General features: G+C 50.5%; 2 protein-coding genes across 2 annotated transcripts in view; both read right to left on the minus strand.

The window, feature by feature from the left end:
- Positions 1-18,055, minus strand: part of MPP1 (MAGUK p55 scaffold protein 1) — an 894,076-nt gene that overhangs the window by 475,391 nt on the left and 400,630 nt on the right. The window lies entirely within an intron of this gene.
- LOC309559857 (uncharacterized protein) overlaps positions 1-18,055 on the minus strand; it is a gene marked incomplete at its 3' end in the record, with an annotated part of 183,408 nt that overhangs the window by 75,377 nt on the left and 89,976 nt on the right. The window contains exon 3 of the mRNA XM_082263282.1: positions 4,143-4,287. Within this exon, the coding sequence (XP_082119408.1) occupies positions 4,143-4,287 (145 nt within the window). The remainder of the gene's footprint in view (positions 1-4,142; positions 4,288-18,055) is intronic.

Here is an 18,055-nt window from a genome sequence, read left to right on the forward strand (position 1 = left end):
TTGCGCGACTTTGAGGTCACAAAAGTATGAAAGGGGCCTTCAGTAATTAAGGTATAGCGTGCCCCCTTTCAATGCAGAGACCAGCATGCCCCCTTTCAATGCACAGAGACCAACATGCCCCCTATAAATGAACAGAGACCAGCGTGCCCCCTTTCAATGCACAGTGACCAGCGTGCCCCCTTTCAATGCACAGTGACCAGCGTGCCCCCTTTCAATGCACAGTGACCAGCGTGCCCCCTTTCAAAGCACAGAGACCAGCATGCCCCCTTTCAAAGCACAGAGACCAGCATGCCCCCTTTCAATGCACAGTGACCAGCGTGCCCCCTTTCAATGCAGAGAGACCAGCATGCCCCCTTTCAATGCAGAGACCAGCATGCCCCCTTTCAATGCAGAGACCAGCATGCCCCCTTTCAATGCAGTGACCAGCGTGCCCCCTTTCAATGCAGAGATGCCAGTGTGCCCCGTTTCAATGCAGAGATCATTGTGCCCCCTTCAATGCAGAGATCATCGTGCCCCCTTTCAATGCAGAGATACCAGGCATGCTCCCTTTCAATGCAGAGATACCAGCGTGCCCCCTTTCAATGCAGATATACCAGCGTGCCCTATTTCAATACAGAGATGCCAGCGTGCCCCCTTTCAATGCAGAGATGCCAGCGTGCCCCCTTTCAATGCAGAGATACCAGCGTGTCCCCTTTCAATGCAGAGATGCCAGCGTGCCCCCTTTCAATGCAGAGATGCCAGCGTGTCCCCTTTCAATGCAGAGATACCAGCGTGTCCCCTTTCAATGCAGAGATGCCAGCGTGCCCCCTTTCAATGCAGAGAGACCAGCGTGTCCCCTTTCAATGCAGAGATGCCAGCGTGTCCCCTTTCAACGCAGAGATACCAGCGTAAACGTGCCCCCCCGCAAGACCAGTGCACTTACCTCAGGCAGCGGGGGCTTCAAGTTCTCCTCAGTCCCCCAGCGTCTCCTCGAGTCCTCAGTCCTCCCGCCTCCTCCTCGGCCAATGGCATGGGGTTTGCCTTTCGGCCAATCAGGAAGCGGGAGGACCCGCTTCCTGATTGGCCAGGAGGAGGATCCGTGTGACAATAGCGAATTTTCAGTCGCTATTGTCACACAATGGGTGGGCTCGGGGCGCACTGCTCTGCGCCCCGGGTCCACCCTTTGCTGAAGCCTAATAGAGCCTCTGGCGCCCCCCAACGCACCGGCCGCCACTGCTGAGGATAGACCAAAGCTCCCAATTTGGAGACAGCTCCCATACTGGAGACAGGAGGTCCCACTCAGGGGTCAGAGGAGCCCTAGCCTGGTGTGAGATAGGAGGTCTCATTCCAGGAGTCAGGTGGGCTACTATCGGGGTACAGTAGAACCCCTATCGAGAGACCCAGGATGGGCCGTGCAGCAGGGCGATGCCACTATAGGTTAAAGCAGAACTTCACTCAAAAGGGAGAAAGGGGGGGCGGGCACCTGGTTTTGACAGGTACCTGCTCCCACTTCCAGTCAGATGCGCCGCAGCGATCTGAGCCAGACGTTCGGCCCCCAACCCTCCTTCCCTCCGCAGCCTTCTTGGACACATTACAGGTCCCAGAAGACTGCGGGACCATTCATAAAGAGCAGCAGCAAACTGGCTGTGAAGCCACAAGATATCACTGCCAGTTTCCCTTACTTAAAGTGTTACTAAACCCAAGAGCCTGCATTCACTATATCTGATCTCCCACAGTACACAGAACATGGAAATACAATTATTTTAGTAAATATAAACTGCTAAATACCTTTTCTCATCAGCAGTATATAGCAGTCTTGTGACTTCTGTCAGCGTCCTGTTAAAGCTTGTAGGAGGAGATTTAATTCTCCTCTGACTGTCCAATGAGGCTACAGGACCCCCTTCCCTCTGTCTGGACAGTGCTGATTGGCCCTGTGCGGCCTCCAAAGAAAAAAAACTCTAGAAATACACACGAAACTAAGCATGTGCAGAGTGCTCCCAAGGCTCTGTTCTATCAGGAGATAGAATGGGGACTGTTGATAAAGGGGAGGATCAGGGAAGATAAGATCAAACATCCTTTTTACACAATGCAGAGGATTAACCCCTTAGGTTCCACAGTGAGTATAACAAGTATGCATTACTGCATATACAGACTGATTTTACTGTTGTGGGTTTAGTAACACTTTAAGATGCCAGCTGGGTAGCATGGGCAACAAATTTACTTTACGAACTGTGTTGTTCTTTTAATAAAAGTGGGCTGGCCTAAAATGCAACGTGGACTGGCACAACTTATTGGAAAACGCATCTGCCACATGAGTATATGCACCCCAATGCCACACCTTTTATTGCCATCAAATGTATGCCGTTTGCTGGCAGCAGCAGGGGACTTTACACACTGGCAACTGTCGGCTGTCAGATTGAAGCGACTTGGCCATTATACAGCTGCTGGATTGCTTCCACACACTTTGGCAACAGTGACCCCCCCACCATATTTCTTGGGCTCCGCGCTCCTCCCATTGGTGGATCTGGCACAGTCATGGTGGGTGCCCCTGTTTAGAGGGGAGTGAGATCAGGGAACACCCATTCACTGCTCTCCCCTTCCTACTGAGAACCCGGAAGTGACATGTAACCATAATCACCCAGTGTATAATCAAATGTACAGATGTGTAAGTCTCGGGGAGACCAGCCTACTGAACACCCCCCCTCTCTCTCTCTCTTCCCTCTCCCAACCCCACTCTCCTCTCTCTCACCCCCCTCACCCTGCTCTCCTCTCATTCACCCCCCTTTATCTCTCTCACCCTCACTCCCTCTCTCTCATCCCCCCCTCTCTATCTCTTACGCTCATCCCTTACCCCTCCTCTCACCCCCTCCTTTCTCTCTACCCCCCATCTCTTGCCACCTCTTTCTTCCCACTTTCTCCCCTCCTCTCACCCCCTCCTATCTCTTGCCACCTCTCTCTGCCCCCTTTCTCTCCTTCTCTCACCCTCTTTCTATTCCTCTCAACACCTACTTATTTTTCTCACCCCCTCTCTCAACTCCCTCCCCATGTCTCTCTCCCACCCCCTCTCTCTCCCTCTCACCCTCACCCCCTCTCTCACCCTCCCCCTATTTTTCTCTCACCCTCATCTGGCCTATCTCTCACCCCTCTCTCTCTCATTCCCCCCTCTCTATCTCTCACCCTTACCCTCTTCTCTCTCTCCCACTCCACTCTCTCTGTCCCAGCCCTCCCTCACCCCCTCTCTCTCACCCTTCTTCTCGCTCTCTCGTTACCCCCTCTCTCGCCACCTTCCTCCCCCCACTCTCTCTTTCTCTCACCCCCCATATCTCTCTCTTTCCCTTTCTCTCATCCCCCTCTTTATTTCTCTCACCCCCCTCACATTTCTCTCTCCCTTATCCTCCCTCTCTCTCATCCCCTTGTCTCTCTCTCTCTCCTCCCTCTTTTCCCTCCCCCTCACCCCCCTCTCTCTCACCCTTCCTCCCTCCCCCTCATCCCCCTCTCTCTCACCCTTCTTCTCGCTCTCTCGTTCCCCCCCTCTCTCTCGCCACCTTCCTCCCCCCACTCTCTCTTTGTCTCACCCCCATATCTCTCTCTTTCCCTTTCTCTCTTCCCCCTCTTTCACCCCCTCTTTATTTCTCTCACCCCCTGTCTCACCCCCCCTCGCATTTCGCTCTCCCTTATCCTCCCTCTCTCTCACTCCCCCTCTCTCTCATCCCCTTGTCTCTCTCCTCCCTCTTTTTCTTCCCCCCTCTCTATTTTTCTCACCTCCTTCTCTCTCTCAGCCCCCTCTCCCTCCCCCTCTACCGCTCACCCCCTCTCTCTTCCTCTGATCGACTCTGCCATAAGATGTAAAATATATTATAACATTAAAAAATATTTGTTTACATGTATTTGAAAGAGTGTGTGTGTCTGTATGCATGTGTGTATTAGGGGTGCACACCCTAATGCATTAGGCTGCGCGCACCTATGCATGTAACGCATCACTTCCTTTTTCTGATGTCACTTTCTCCAGCCAGTTTGGCCAGGGAAGAAGCTAATGGAGCTGAAGGAAGCAATGGAAGGGGAGCTGGGGCAAAGGAAATATTTACATTAATATTACAAGTCATTATACCTTCATTAATAAGATTTATGATAATAAATATAAAATAATTTATAAAAATTCTCACTAGTAAGGTCACAGCCAAAAAGTTCCATCCTCAGGCCCGCTCTACTTCCGGTGTGCACCGGGTGGATCCTTATAAAACGAGCGATGATAGGGGGATTAAGAGAGTTCTCTCGAATACTAGAGGCGTCGACATTTCCAAAAAATACCTGAAAATAAACACAGAGATACAATCATTTATAAGATGTCTAAGTGACCAATTAAAAAGTTGGAAAAAAAAGATAGAAATGTAAAAATCATGACATTTAGGGTACAAGCACATGAATGCTTGCAGGCACAGGGGAGCTCCAACGTAAAACTTGCGGCGCTTTCCGTGCCTGAGGAGCCTCACGTGACACATACAAGTCGGCCATAGAAGTGCATGGCTGCAGGTAATGGCGTAAATGCCAATGCTCTTTTGTCTCAATGAATACCAACGCATGCGCAGATGGTGTATTTTTTCAGAACGCACGTCATCCCGAAATATGTCATACTTACAGGTATACAGTAGGTTGCAACTTACCAGTCCAGATATTTTTTTTTTTAATTTATATCTTTATTAAATTTTTTTATACATATATTTCCAAACAATACAGAGATTCATCCATCAATTCTGTCCTCTACAATAACTTCATAGTTATATCCACATAACATAAACTCTACAACACCCCAAAAAATCCCCAGAGAAAAGAAAAGAAAACAAAAAAAAAAAATACAATATTATAAGTGGGAGGGGGAAGGGGAGATATGGGATAACTTCTCCCAATCCTAATATTGGAATACATATATACAATTCCATACTTTACCATAGTTTCATTATACCCATTTTTAACTGGAAACCATCTTATAAATGTTATATCTTCATCTCGATTTATCCATGTCACCCCCTCCCACTAGCCCCTTCGGGAGAGTTTTCCTCTAGATATTGAACCCAAAGCCTCCATCTAATCCTAACCTGCTCCTCCGTATCTCTCAATGCGGCTGTTAGTTCTTCCATTTTGAAAATCTCATTGACTTTCCCAGTCCACAACTCGATTCTTGACGTCACTTCCTGTTTCCCAAAAAAATGGGTATGCATGCTTTTGCCGCATTGAGAAATCGCAGGACCAGGGATTTCCTATAGCTCTTCACAGAGCTCTTCGTCAAATGTAACATAACTTATACAGGATCATCTTGTTATATCATTCGTTATAAATATATCATTATACCCATTTTTAACTGGAGACCATCTTATAATGTTATATCTTCATCTCAACTTATCCGTTTTCTCCTCTCCCACTAGCCCCTTCGGGAGAATTGTCCTCTAGATATTGAACCCAGGGCCTCCATCTCATCCTAACCTGCTCCTCCGTATTTCTCAATGCGGCTGTTAGTTCTTCCATTTTAAAAATCTCATTGACTTTCACAGTCCACAACTCGATACTTGGCGTCACTTCCGGTTTACAAATTATGGGTATGCACGCTTTTGCCGCATTGAGAAATCGCAGGACCAGGGATTTCCTATAACTCCTCACAGAGCTCTTCGTCAAATGCAACAAAGCTAGTGCAGGCTCATCTTGTATATCCACGTTGGTCATTAGCTTAATGAATGATGCCACCTTTATCCAAAAAGGGCGTACAGCTCTGCACTCCCAAAAAATGTGCAGCATATTTCCCTCCTCCAATCCACATCACCAATAGGGATGATCGAACTTTTGAAAAGTTCGGTTCGACCAGAACACCCGAATTTCAGAAAAGTTCGGTTCGGATTCCAGAACCCCATTGAAATCAATGGGACCCGAACTTCTGGAATCAAAAAACACAATTTTGAAGCCCTAAAACCCAATAAATGCCCCTAAAAATTGCCTAGGGTTCTGGGTCATGTCCCAGGGACTATTAATCACACAAAAAAAGTTCTTAAAAATTGTCGTTTTTGATAGAGAGACAATTATTGAAAAAATTAAAAAAAAAAAAAAAAAAAAAGAGATTTTGGATTTAGTGTCTGGGGGGTCTAAAAGGTGTACCTGTGAAGTTTCAGCTCTGTAGCATGTCCAGAACCAGAATTATAGCATACCAAACCTTCAAAAAACTGAATTTTTGTAAAATCTTACCTGTAAAATTCCTTTCTCTGAGTCCTCCGACAGTCGCCGCCTCTTCATATTCGTCACTAATGGGGTTATTGACCTTTGCTCCGTAGGAGTAGCTAGGCAACAGAATATATTAATATCAAATCTTTTAACATATCCCACCCCCAGAGGGTGGTCCCCTCAGTCAATACCTCCCTGCTTCCTGCATACCAACTCAGTTTCAGTAGAATAGCAGTAGAGTACATAAACAAACCCCAAAAGAGGGGCGGGGCGGCGACTGTCGGAGGACTCAGAGAAAGGAATTTTACAGGTAAGATTTTACAAAAATTCCATTTTCTCTTACGTCCTCCGACAGTCGCCACCTCTTCATATTCGTCACTAATGGGGACGTCCCATAGCAGTGTATACATGAGGGGTGGGAAAAAAAGCAGCCGCCCTAAAGCAACGCAGTACCCACATCAGAGAAAGGAACCTTACCAAAGTAAGAGAACCAACCGGGCAACAGGAAAAAAACGTGCTCAAAAGGAGCAACAACCCAGGAAAAAACAAGTAACCTAGGGGTAAAAAAAAACACCCCAACAGCCAAGGACCCAAACAAGGGACCCTAAGGCACTGCCGCACTAAGAACTTTGCGGCCAAAAGAAGCATCTGCCGATGCCTGAACATCCACCTTGTAAAATTTCGAGAAAGTGTGAACGGACGACCAAGTCGCCGCCTTACACACCTGGGCCACAGAAGCCTGATGACGAAAGGCCCAAGACGTACTCAGAGACCTGGTCGAGTGCGCCTTCACAGGAAAAGGAGGAACCTTCCCCTTCAAAGCATAGGCTTGCACAATGGTCTGTCTGATCCATTTTGCGATGGTAGCAGCCGACGCCGCCATGCCCTTCCGAGGTCCCTCAGTAAGGACAAAGAGAATCTGACTCGCGAAAGGATTTAGTCGATGACAGGTAAACCCTGATCGCCCTAACAACATCCAAGGAATGCAACGCCACCTCCTTCGGATGCTTAGGCTTCGTGCAAAGCGAAGGCAGAACAATATCCTCATTGAGGTGAAATTCCGAGATCCTCTTCGGAAAAAAAGACGGGTTAGGACGCAAGACCACCTTATCCAAGTGAATCACCAAATACGGAGATTTGCAGGACAAGGCCGCCAGCTCCGACCCCCTTCGAGCCGAAGTGATCGCCACTAAGAAGGCAACCTTCTTGGACAACAAAGACAACGAGATCTCCCTGATATTTTCAAAAGGAGCATGTTGCAACACGGACAGAACAAGGTTCAAATCCCATGGAGGCAAAGGCTCCCTCCTAGGAGGGACCAAATGCTGCACCCCTTGAACAAAGGTGCTAACCAAAGAGTTAGACGCCACAGGGCGTTGAAAGAGAACGGCCAGCGCAGAAATCTGACCCTTAATCGTGGCCAACGCCAAACGCTGGTCCACGCCCGTTTGAAGGAAAGCCAACACTCTCGACACCGAGTATGAGCGAGGGGAATACCCCCTGGACTCACACCAGGCAAAGTAAGCCTTCCAAGTACGGTAGTAAATCTTCCCCGAAGAGGCCTTCCTAGCCTTGATCAAAGTGGGAATGACCTCGGGGGAAAGACCCCTATCCTTCAGGACCTGGATTTTAACAGCCAGGCCGTTAAAGCCAGCGACTGTAAAGCAGTAAATATCGGTCCTTGAGACAGGAGATCTTCTCGAAGTGGCAGACGCCACGGAGCGTCGACCGCCAGATTCACGAGGTCCGCTTACCAAGACCGGCAAGGCCAGTCCGGTGCCACCAGAATCACCGTTTTCGGTTCCGAGGCCAACCTGTGAAGGAACCTGGACGGCAGCTGAATCGGTGGAAAGGCATACATCAGGCGATACTGATGCCAGGGCGTCACTAACGCGTCCGAGGCGTCTGCCCGAGGATCGCGCATCCTTGCCACGAACCTTTCCACCTTGTTGTTTAGACGAGACGCGAAAAGGGCCACATCTGGGGACCCCCACTTCGCGCACAACATCTGGAAGACATCCGGGTGAAGGGACCATTCTCCCTGGTCCAGGGTCTGTCGGCTCAGATAATCCGCCTGCCAGTTCTCCACCCCCGGAATGTGAACTGCAGATATCGCCGGGACGTGCGTCTCGGCCCAAGACGGAATGTCGGCTACTTCCCGAGCCGCCCGGGCACTCCTGGTGCCCCCTTGGTGGTTGATGTAGGCCACCGCTGTGGCATTGTCCGTCTGAACCCGAACCGGACGGCCCTGAAGCCCGTCCGTCCAACGCAGAAGACAGAGATTTATCGCTCGCAATTCCAGAATGTTGATCAGAAGGGAGGATTCTTCTTCCGACCAAGTTCCCTGGGCGGACAGAACGCCCAGAACACCACCCCAGCCCGACAGGCTGGCATCCGTGGTGATCACCGTCCACGACAAAGGACGAAAGGACTTGCCCCCCGACACCGCCGGGGACTGGAGCCACCACAAAAGACCCCTTCGGGTGAGACGGCTCAACGACAATCGCAGATCCAGAGATTGCGGACACCCGTCCCACTTGGCCAGGACCTCCGCCTGAAGCTCCCGTGTGTGAAACTGGGCAAAGGGAATCGGCTCGAAGGCCGAAACCATCAACCCCAGACACCTCATACACGTCCGGAGGGACGAGCACTGATTGTCCCTGAGGGACCTGACTTCGCACTGAAGTGTCCGAAGCTTGTCTTCCGGCAGGAAGACCTTCGCCTGAACAGAGTCCAGAATCATCCCCAGGTAGGGAAGACGAACCGACGGACACAACGTCGATTTTGGAAAATTTATCGTCCAGCCGAATTCCTGCAGAGTCCGCATCGTGATGGACAGGTCGTTCACCAGGCCCTGACTGGTCGCGGACCGAATCAGGATATCGTCCAGATACCCCAGGACAGAAATGCCCTGGGCCCTCAGTAAGGCCAGAACCGGCGCAAGCACCTTGATGAAAATCCGGAGCCGAGACCAAAGGGCAACGCCACGAATTGATAATGATCCTCCGCAATGGCAAATCGAAGGTACCTCTGGTGACCCTCGAAAATTGGAATGTGAAGGTACGCATCCTTCAGATCGATGGAGGCCATGAATTCCCCCGGAACCAGGGCAGCCACCACCGAGCGCAGGGATTCCATGCGAAACTTGCGAACCTGCACAAAGTGGTTCAGAGCCTTCAAGTCCAGAATCGGACGTACCTTGCCCTCCTTTCTGGGCACAGTGAACAGATTGGAATAGAACCCCCGAAATCTGTCCCGATGAGGCACCAGAACCACCACTCCCTGGGCCCGCACCGCCAGGTGCAGATCCCGCAAGCGCTCCGGAGTCAGCTGAAGGTTTGAGGGGAAAAATCTGCCCGCCGGCCGAGAGAGAAACTCGATCTTGTATCCAGATCGAACGATTTCCTGAACCCACCTGTCCCGAACGCGGTCCAGCCAGGGTTGAAGAAAACCGAGCAAACGTCCCCCCACCCCAGAAACGGGTGAGGGCGCCCCTTCAGGCCGCATTGTTATGGGCAGCGGATCCGGACTGGCCGGACTTCTGCTTACCCGCCCACGGCTTCTTCTGGGAGCCTTGGTCTTTGAAGGGCTTGCCCTTATAGTGCGACCGAAAGGCACGAAAGGACCCCTGAGAGGGCCTAAACGAAGCATTCTTCTTACCACGAACAAACTTATTCTTGTGAGATTGGGGCAAGAGAGTGCTCTTACCCCCAGAAATACCCTTTATCAGAGTATCCAAAGATTCGCCAAAAAGGCGAGATCCCGCGTAGGGCAAATTCGCCAGAGTCTTGCGAGAAGATTGGTCAACCGACCAACATTTCAGCCATATCAGGCGACGGTTCAAGACTGCCACACTAGAAAGGCGCGCAGCCAAAGGGACTAAATCCAAGTCCGCATCACACAAATACATGACACCCTGATGAATCTGATCCACCATGGCCAAAGTTGTCGGCGGGACAGAGTCAGCCACCAGAGTGCGCCTGAGCACCTGCGTCCAATCCGCAATAGCCTGGGCTGCCATAATGGAAGCAAAAATAGGCTTCAGCATAGAACCAGCAACCGTATAAGCATGACGGGCAAGAGACTCCAATCTCCTGTCCGTCGGGTCCCGGAACACCGGGGTATCCTCAGCAGGGATCGCAGTTGACTTATTCAAAATCGCCACCGCGTGATCCACCTGAGGCGGTACACACCAACGCTGATCAGTAGCTGGTGTAAAGGGATAACGCAGTTTGAACCTACTCGGTACAGCAAAAGGCTTCTTTAAATTGCGCCATTGCTCATCAACTGCGCGCTGAAATTCTGTAGAGCAAGGAAAAACCTGTGATGTTCTGCGTTTCCTCTGCGTCCTATAAGAGGACATCAAAGCAGGAGGACATGGTTCATCCTGCAAATGCAGCGTTTGCTTGATAGAAGCAACCAACTCATCCATGAGTGCAAGCTCTTCAGACGAGCCAGGGGGAGAATTATCAACCCCCTCCACCTCAGCCTCCCCGTCAGACCCCACAAGGTCTAGGGATGAGTGAGACCCTGAGAAGGGCACTCCAGCCATTGCAGCCCCATCGCCCTCTGAATCAGAGGAAATAGACACTCTGGGCCGTTTTGTGGATCGATCAGCCACCAGCATCTGCACCTGAGCAGCTAAGTTAGCCACAATAGTGGCCAGATCAGCCCCCTCGGGGGAAGCAGCAGCCCCTTGGCCCCCCACCAGGGTGGGAGGAAACTTGCAATCCTGAGAATCCATGCCCCAGCAAAATAAGTAATAAAGGGTACTGCCCCTTTAAGATCGCGGCGAGCGCTGCCCACCGCACCCACTGAACACACTGACCCCCACAGGGACAAGAAACTGGGCAAGGAATACAGGAAAAAAGGAGATATAAAACCTGGAGAGATCACACAGGCTGCTGCACCGATCGCTGTCCCAGAGGAAAAGGAAGTGATGCAAGACTGACCGCCCCTATGAAGCCTATGCAAGGCTACACAAACATGGCTGCTGGTTGAGAAAACTTAGGGCAAATAGAACATGGCGCCGACATGTGGCCTGATCGATCGCCACTCAAAATGGCGGCGTTTGGCGCCAAAACGCCGTGCAGTACCGCACAGGACCTGCCATCATGATTTTTGCCCCAAAAAAATGGCGGATCGCCGCAGCGATCGCCGCACAGCATGCCTAAAATTCTGACTGCTTCACTATGACACCCAGCAGAGCGGGATAGCCCCCCCCCTTCACAGCCCACACACAGGCAGCAAGTCCACACAGGACTGACAGGGAGCACAGCAGCCACACAGACATGCAGGGTCACACAGTCCCAGACTGACACCCAAATAGACAGGTCCCCACATAGAGTTACACTTACCAGTCCGGATGGCGTGGGGAGCCTGCTCCAGCGACCAAACCGCTGTACTGAGGACAGGGAGTGTCACAAGTATGACGCAGTGGAGTTGCGGTGCGAAACCGCAATGGCGTCCAGTGAGGTAGCCACCTCACCGATAGCATCCCTGCAGCGAACAGGGATGGGTCGTTCAATGTGCCAGGGCAAAACCTAAGCTGAACGCTCGATGGCAGGCTGGGAAGCCCCTGGCCCTGAGCCCTGGGATCCAGGGTGGCCAGACTGAGACCCAGCTCCGCACGATCATCTTCATCAGAAGAAACTAACGCTGAAAATAAACAGCTAAGTAAAAGAAAGAGAAAAAACTTCAAATAAAATCAAAAAGAGAAAAGTAGCTGAGACTAAGAGCCCCAGCACAGGAACAGCCTGCATACTCCTGAGCTAGTCATATGAAACTGAGTTGGTATGCAGGAAGCAGGGAGGTATTGACTTAGGGGACCACCCCTTGGGGGTGGGATATGTTAAAAGATTTGATATTAATATATTCTGTTGCCTAGCTACTCCTACGGAGAAAAGGTCAATAACCCCATTAGTGACGAATATGAAGAGGCGGCGACTGTCGGAGGACGTAAGAGAAATGACTTTTTTGCTTAACCGCACCTTTCTTTTGCTCCTAATCAACGGCACAGCCAATGTGTATGATGGGGACATAATGCAGTGCATTGGGAACAAGATTAGAGTTTTTTTTGGAAAAAGGTGCTGTCTCTTTAAATGTGCATATAATTAACGGGTGTATTTCCACAATGGGGCTATTATTACCAAATGTTTTCAAGAAGTCCAAAGATGTATGTAATTGCACTTTATTTCATGTAAAATGGTGTTTGGTGCACTTTAACTTGAATTCTCACAAGAAACAGACATATATGCATGGATACATTGAGGGTTAGGGTTAGGGTTAGGGGCCACAATGTAGTGCAGAGTTTACAAGATTAGAGATGTTTTGGATGAATACTGTTGTCTCTTGACTTTGAATAGAAGTAAAGGATGCTTAAAAATTGGGCCTTTGGTGGTGCGGACGATGCCTTGACATCATATCCCTATGAAAGTGCTGGTAATGAAGGCAATAATTGCCTTTGTAAGGAAAAAAATTACAATGATATGCATCTGTGTGACAGGTGCGCAAAAATTGTTGTTTGGGTGTTGGCGGAGCCATACCACTGTAAGCCCAAAGAGCTGGTGTTGAAGAAGGCGTAAAAATTATGAAGGTGTGCACATGTGGAACAGGTGCGAAAAAAAGTAGTTTTGGTGTTGGCGGAGCCTCCCCACCTTAACCCCAAAGAGCTGGCTTTGAAGGAGGCCCAAAAATTGTAAAGGTGTGCACCTGTGGAACAGGTGCGCAAACATGGTAGTTTTTGTTTTAGCATAGCCTTCCCACCTTAACCCCAAAGAGCTGGTGTTGAAGGAGGCCCAAAAATTGTAAAGGTGTGCACCTGTGGAACAGGTGCGCAAACATGCTAGTTTTTGTTTTAGCATAGCCTCCCCACCTTAACCCCAAAGAGCTGGTGTTGAAGGAGGCCCAAAAATTGTAAAGGTGTGCACCTGTGGAACAGGTGCGCAAACATGCTAGTTTTTGTTGTAACCAAAATGAGGTTCTCTGAAGGTAAAGAGAATGAGAGGAGGGTTTGAGGGTGGCACCATGGTCCAGGCTTAAACTGAGGCTCAGCTGCCACATCACAACGATAGCCTAGTCTACAAGGTCTGCATCAGGTGCATCAAAGCTTGATATCCACGACTGATTCATTTTAATGAATGTCAAACGGTCGACTGAGTCGGTGGAGAGTCTCGTTCGATGGTCTGTGACGAATCCTCCTGCCGCGCTGAATGCCCGTTCCGATAGGACACTGGAAGCAGGGCAGGCCAACAACTCCATGGCATACTGGGCCAGTTGTGGCCAGTGGTCTAATCTTAAGACCCAGTATGCCAGTGGATCGGCATCGTCACATGAAAAGCCCTCTGTGTCACTTTGGGCCCTCACGTAATCGTCCACCATGTGATGCAGACGCTGTCGATGCGATGTGGCAGCTGAGAGGCCTGGGCGGTGAGGACTAAAAAAAGACCGAAAGGCATCCGTCAACCGCATGCCTTCTCCAACGCTCCTCTCGTGACCACCAGCAGAATCCATGGTAGGTTGTCCCCGCCCCTGCACCCTACGGGAGTCGGGGAACGTGTTCACCAGAATCCTCTTGAGACTGTCCTCAAGGGATTTGATCCTGTGGACTCTCTGGGTGGATGGGAAAAGCTCAGAGACTTTAGACTTGTACCGGGGGTCAAGTAGGGTGGCCAACCAATAGTGGTTAGTCTCTTTAATGGCCTTGATTCTGGGGTCCTTTCGCAGGCTCTGAAGCATGATGTTTCCCATGCGTCGCAAATTAGCGAAGGCCTGAGAAGCTGACTCCTCGGGGTCACTCATAACAACATTATCTTCAAAGGGCTCCTCCTCCTCCCAGCCACGCACTACTCCAAAGTGTCCCGAGGGAGTCAAACTAGGCCTTGCAGATTGCCGCATGTCTTCCTCCTCCTCAAACCCTGCAAAAGTTCCAGCAGAATCGTCCTCCTCCTCCTCCTCTTCCACCCCTGGATCCTGCTCAGGCCTCTGGGAGCTAGGCATAATGGGGTCAGGATTCTCAGGATAAAGGGGGCCTTGAGAGGCAAGGAAGTCCTCCTCTTCCTCTTGCTGCTCTGCCTCCAGTGCCCTGTTCATAATGCCACGCAGAGTGTGCTCCAACAAAAACAGTACCGGTAGGGTGTCACTGATGCATGCGCTGTCCCGGCTGACCATCCTTGTGGCCTCCTCAAATGGCGAGAGGACAGCGCATGCATCCTTAATCAAAAGCCACTGCCGTGGTGAAAAATAGCCCAGGCGCGCAGAGCCAGTGCTGGTGCCGTACTTGCATAGGTATTAATTGAGGGCCCTCTGCTGCGTTTACAGGCGCTGCAGCATAGCCAAGGTGGAGTTCCAGCGGGTGGGCATGTCACAGATGAGGCGGTGTACCGGCAGGTGAAACTCACGCTGCACTTCGGCCAAACGTGCAGTGGCACTGTACGACCGCCTGAAGTGACTGCACACCCTTCTTGCCATCCTTCGCACATCCTGCATTCCCGGGTATGAGTTCAAAAACCGCTGTACCACGAGATTCAGGACATGCGCCAGGCATGGCACATGGGTTAACTTTCCCTGACGAAGGGCGGCCAGGAGGTTTGACCCATTATCAGTAACCACCATCCCTGGCTGCAGCTAGCGTGGTGTCAAGCACCTCTGTGCCTGTGCCTGCAGAGCCCCAAGAATCTGAGGGGCAGTGTGCTGCCTGTCCCCTAGACACACAAGCTGCAGCACTGCGTGACACCTTTTGGCCTGACACATAGAATAGCCCTTTGAACGTTTACGTGGTACCTCATCATATTCAAAGAACCATTCTGCAGAGGAGGGCATGGAGGAGGATGAGTAGGAGGAGCAGGAGGGGGTAGATGTGATCGATCTACCCGGATCAGCGACACCACCAGCTGTTTGCAGATGTGGGGGCAACACCGGCTGCAGCACCGAGCCCTGGCTACAATCCCTTCCGCTGGCAAGCAGTGTCACCCAGTGAGCAGTGACAGAAATGTACCGTCCCTGTCCATGTTTGCTTGACCAAGTGTCAGCCGTCAAGTGTATCTTACGGCTGACTGACTTGGCCAGGGACGACACTACATTGCCTTCCACATGTTGGTATAGGGATGGCAGGGCCTTACGGGAAAAGTAATGCCGACTTGGCACCTGCCACTGTGGAACTGCACATTTTGTGAAGTCACGGAAGGGAGCAGACTCTACCAGGTTAAATGGAAATAGTTGCAGAGCCAGTAGTTTAGCCAAACTACTGTTTAGACGCTGGGCATGTGGGTGGCGGGGAGGAGTATACATTTTTTTTCGTTCCAGCATGTGTGGAATCGAAATTTGGCATCTAGATGTTACAGTTGGTGTTGTGCTGGAGGTAGATGCGACACTGCCTGCTATATCATCATCCCTGTCAGTGGAGGCTGCCAACAGGTGACGAGTGACTATAGCAGGGCCAGGAACAGACTCATGTGCAGGTGGTGCATGCGGAGCAGATGGAGCATGAGGAGGAGCGCGAGGAGAACTAGGAGGCCGACTGACCGATCTTTGGCCCTTTTGTGGGTTCTTTAAATGCTCCTGCCAATGGGCCGAGTGGTGGGTTGTCAAATGCCTGTTTAGGCAGCTTGTACCCAGGTGGTTGACATTTTTGCCACGTTTTATACCCTTCTTACAAATCTTGCAGATCGCAACTGTTTTGTCTGCATGGGATGTCTCAAAAAAGGCCCAGCAAGATGAGGTGTGTATAGTGGCCCGGGAGACAACAGGTGCGGCCTTAGATGGAGCAGGCCGTCTGCTCTCCCCTCTTGCTTGCTCTGCCTCCTCCTCAACCTCAGACCCAACATCTGACTCCATCAAAGACTGAGCATCAGGCCTGGCCTGGGAGACAACAGGTGCGGCCTTAGATGGAGCGGGCCGTCTGCTCTCCCCTCTTGCTTGCTCTGCCTCCTCCTCAACCTCAGACCCAACATCTGACTCCATCAAAGACTGAGCATCAGGCCTGGCCCGGGAGACAACAGGTGCGGCCTTAGATGGAGCGGGCCGTCTGCTCTCCCCTCTTGTTTGCTCTGCCTCCTCCTCAAACTCAGACCCAACCTCAGACTCCATAAAGGACTGAGCATCAGGCTGGAGTAGATGGCCGACACTGTGGTCAAACAGCTCAGCTGACTCCTCTGTCATGTCTGAAGTTGGGTCTAAGGGAGGACGTGAGGTGGACATGGACTCATCTGTATTTGTTCTGCCAACTGCAGAAGACTGACCACTTTTCTCTGCCTGGGTCACTGTAGTTGCAGATGATGCCGATGATGAGGGTTTGGTCATATAGTCCACCACCTCCTGTACATACTGTGGACGTATAGCTTGGCCACTGCCGGAGAACAATCCAAATGGTGGCTTGGCTGAGGACTGACCACCACGTCCACCCCTGCCTCTAGACACCCTAGAAGCTGTGCCCCTTTCCGCAGCAGAGCCACGTATGCCTTTTCTTGGTCTACCAGGCATATTTGTCACTGATGCGTTGGCAACTGTGTGCGGTGAAAAACGCACACTGCTATGCGACCCACAGTTGTCGCTGGATACAGCACAGCAGATGTGTCACGCACAGTAGCAAAGCCTTTTGCACAGTGGACCTAACGCTTTGAACAACAGGCGTTAGGTTGTCACTGATGCGTTGGCAACTGTGTGCGGTGAAAAACGCACACTGCTATGCGACCCACAGTTGTCGCTGGATACAGCACAGCAGATGCGTGTCACGCACAGTTGCAAAGCCTTTTGCACAGTGGACCTAACGCTTTGAACAACAGGCGTTAGGTTGTCACTGATGCGTTGGCAACTGTGTGCGGTGAAAAACGCACACTGCTATGCGACCCACAGTTGTCGCTGGATACAGCATAGCAGATGCGTGTCACGCACAGTTGCAAAGGCTTTTGTACAGTGCACCTAACGCTTTGAACAACAGGCGTTAAGTTGTCACTGTATTTTGCTGCCTAGCAAGCACGTACACCTGCTGTGATACAGCAGCACTGCGCCACGTGCTCACTAAACAGAACCCTCACACTTTCCCTACAGAAACTCAATTATTAAATATAACTAATGTAGTACAAAGTTCCCTAACTACACTAGATATCCCTTTGCACTAAATAGAAAGCTCCATACAGCAGAAGACTGACACTGTCCCTTAAGTTTTTTTTTTTTTTTTGGTAACTCTAAGAACCAGCACAATCGCTGTATCTAACTACACTGGCTGTAAGCTAAATACAATTCTGCTATATGGAGCTTTAGAACCACTTGATATGTAGGAAATGTAGTGTAGCAAAGCAGGAGTCAGAGAACTGCTTCAACTCTCTTCAACAGGCTCTGGATCACTGTGCTAGGGGTTATGCGGGGCCATCTTATATAGTGTGGGGCGTATTCACTCCTGATTGGCCTCTGGTCCCCGTAGTCACTCCAATCACGTTCCTAGGAGATTCCTGCCCCCTCATTGGCTTTTGCAGACGTTTCTGGGCCAATCACTGGCTTTTAAAGCCCAGTTCCTGTCCCAGTGCATTTTGGGCGGTTCTGGTGGCCGAATACCGAACTTTTGCCGCAAAAAGTTTGGTATTCGGCCGAATATCGAACATCCAATGTTCGGGTCGAACCGATGGTCGACCCGAACCGTTCGATCATCCTTAATCACCAACATTTATCCGAGATGGTTTCATCTATTCTATGCAATACTGGTGGAACTCTATACCATCTGGTCAATATTTTATATCCTGTTTCTTGAATTTTACTGTCCATCGAGGAATTATGAACTAATCCCAAAATTTTATTGACTTGCTCTCTAGTCCATGAAACATTTAAGTCCTGTTCCCATTTTTGTATAAACGGTAGATACTGTTCTCCTATTTCTTCT

This window comes from Pelophylax lessonae (genome assembly GCF_965119305.1).
Source record: "Pelophylax lessonae genome assembly, chromosome: 7".
Taxonomy (NCBI): Eukaryota; Metazoa; Chordata; class Amphibia; order Anura; family Ranidae; genus Pelophylax; species Pelophylax lessonae.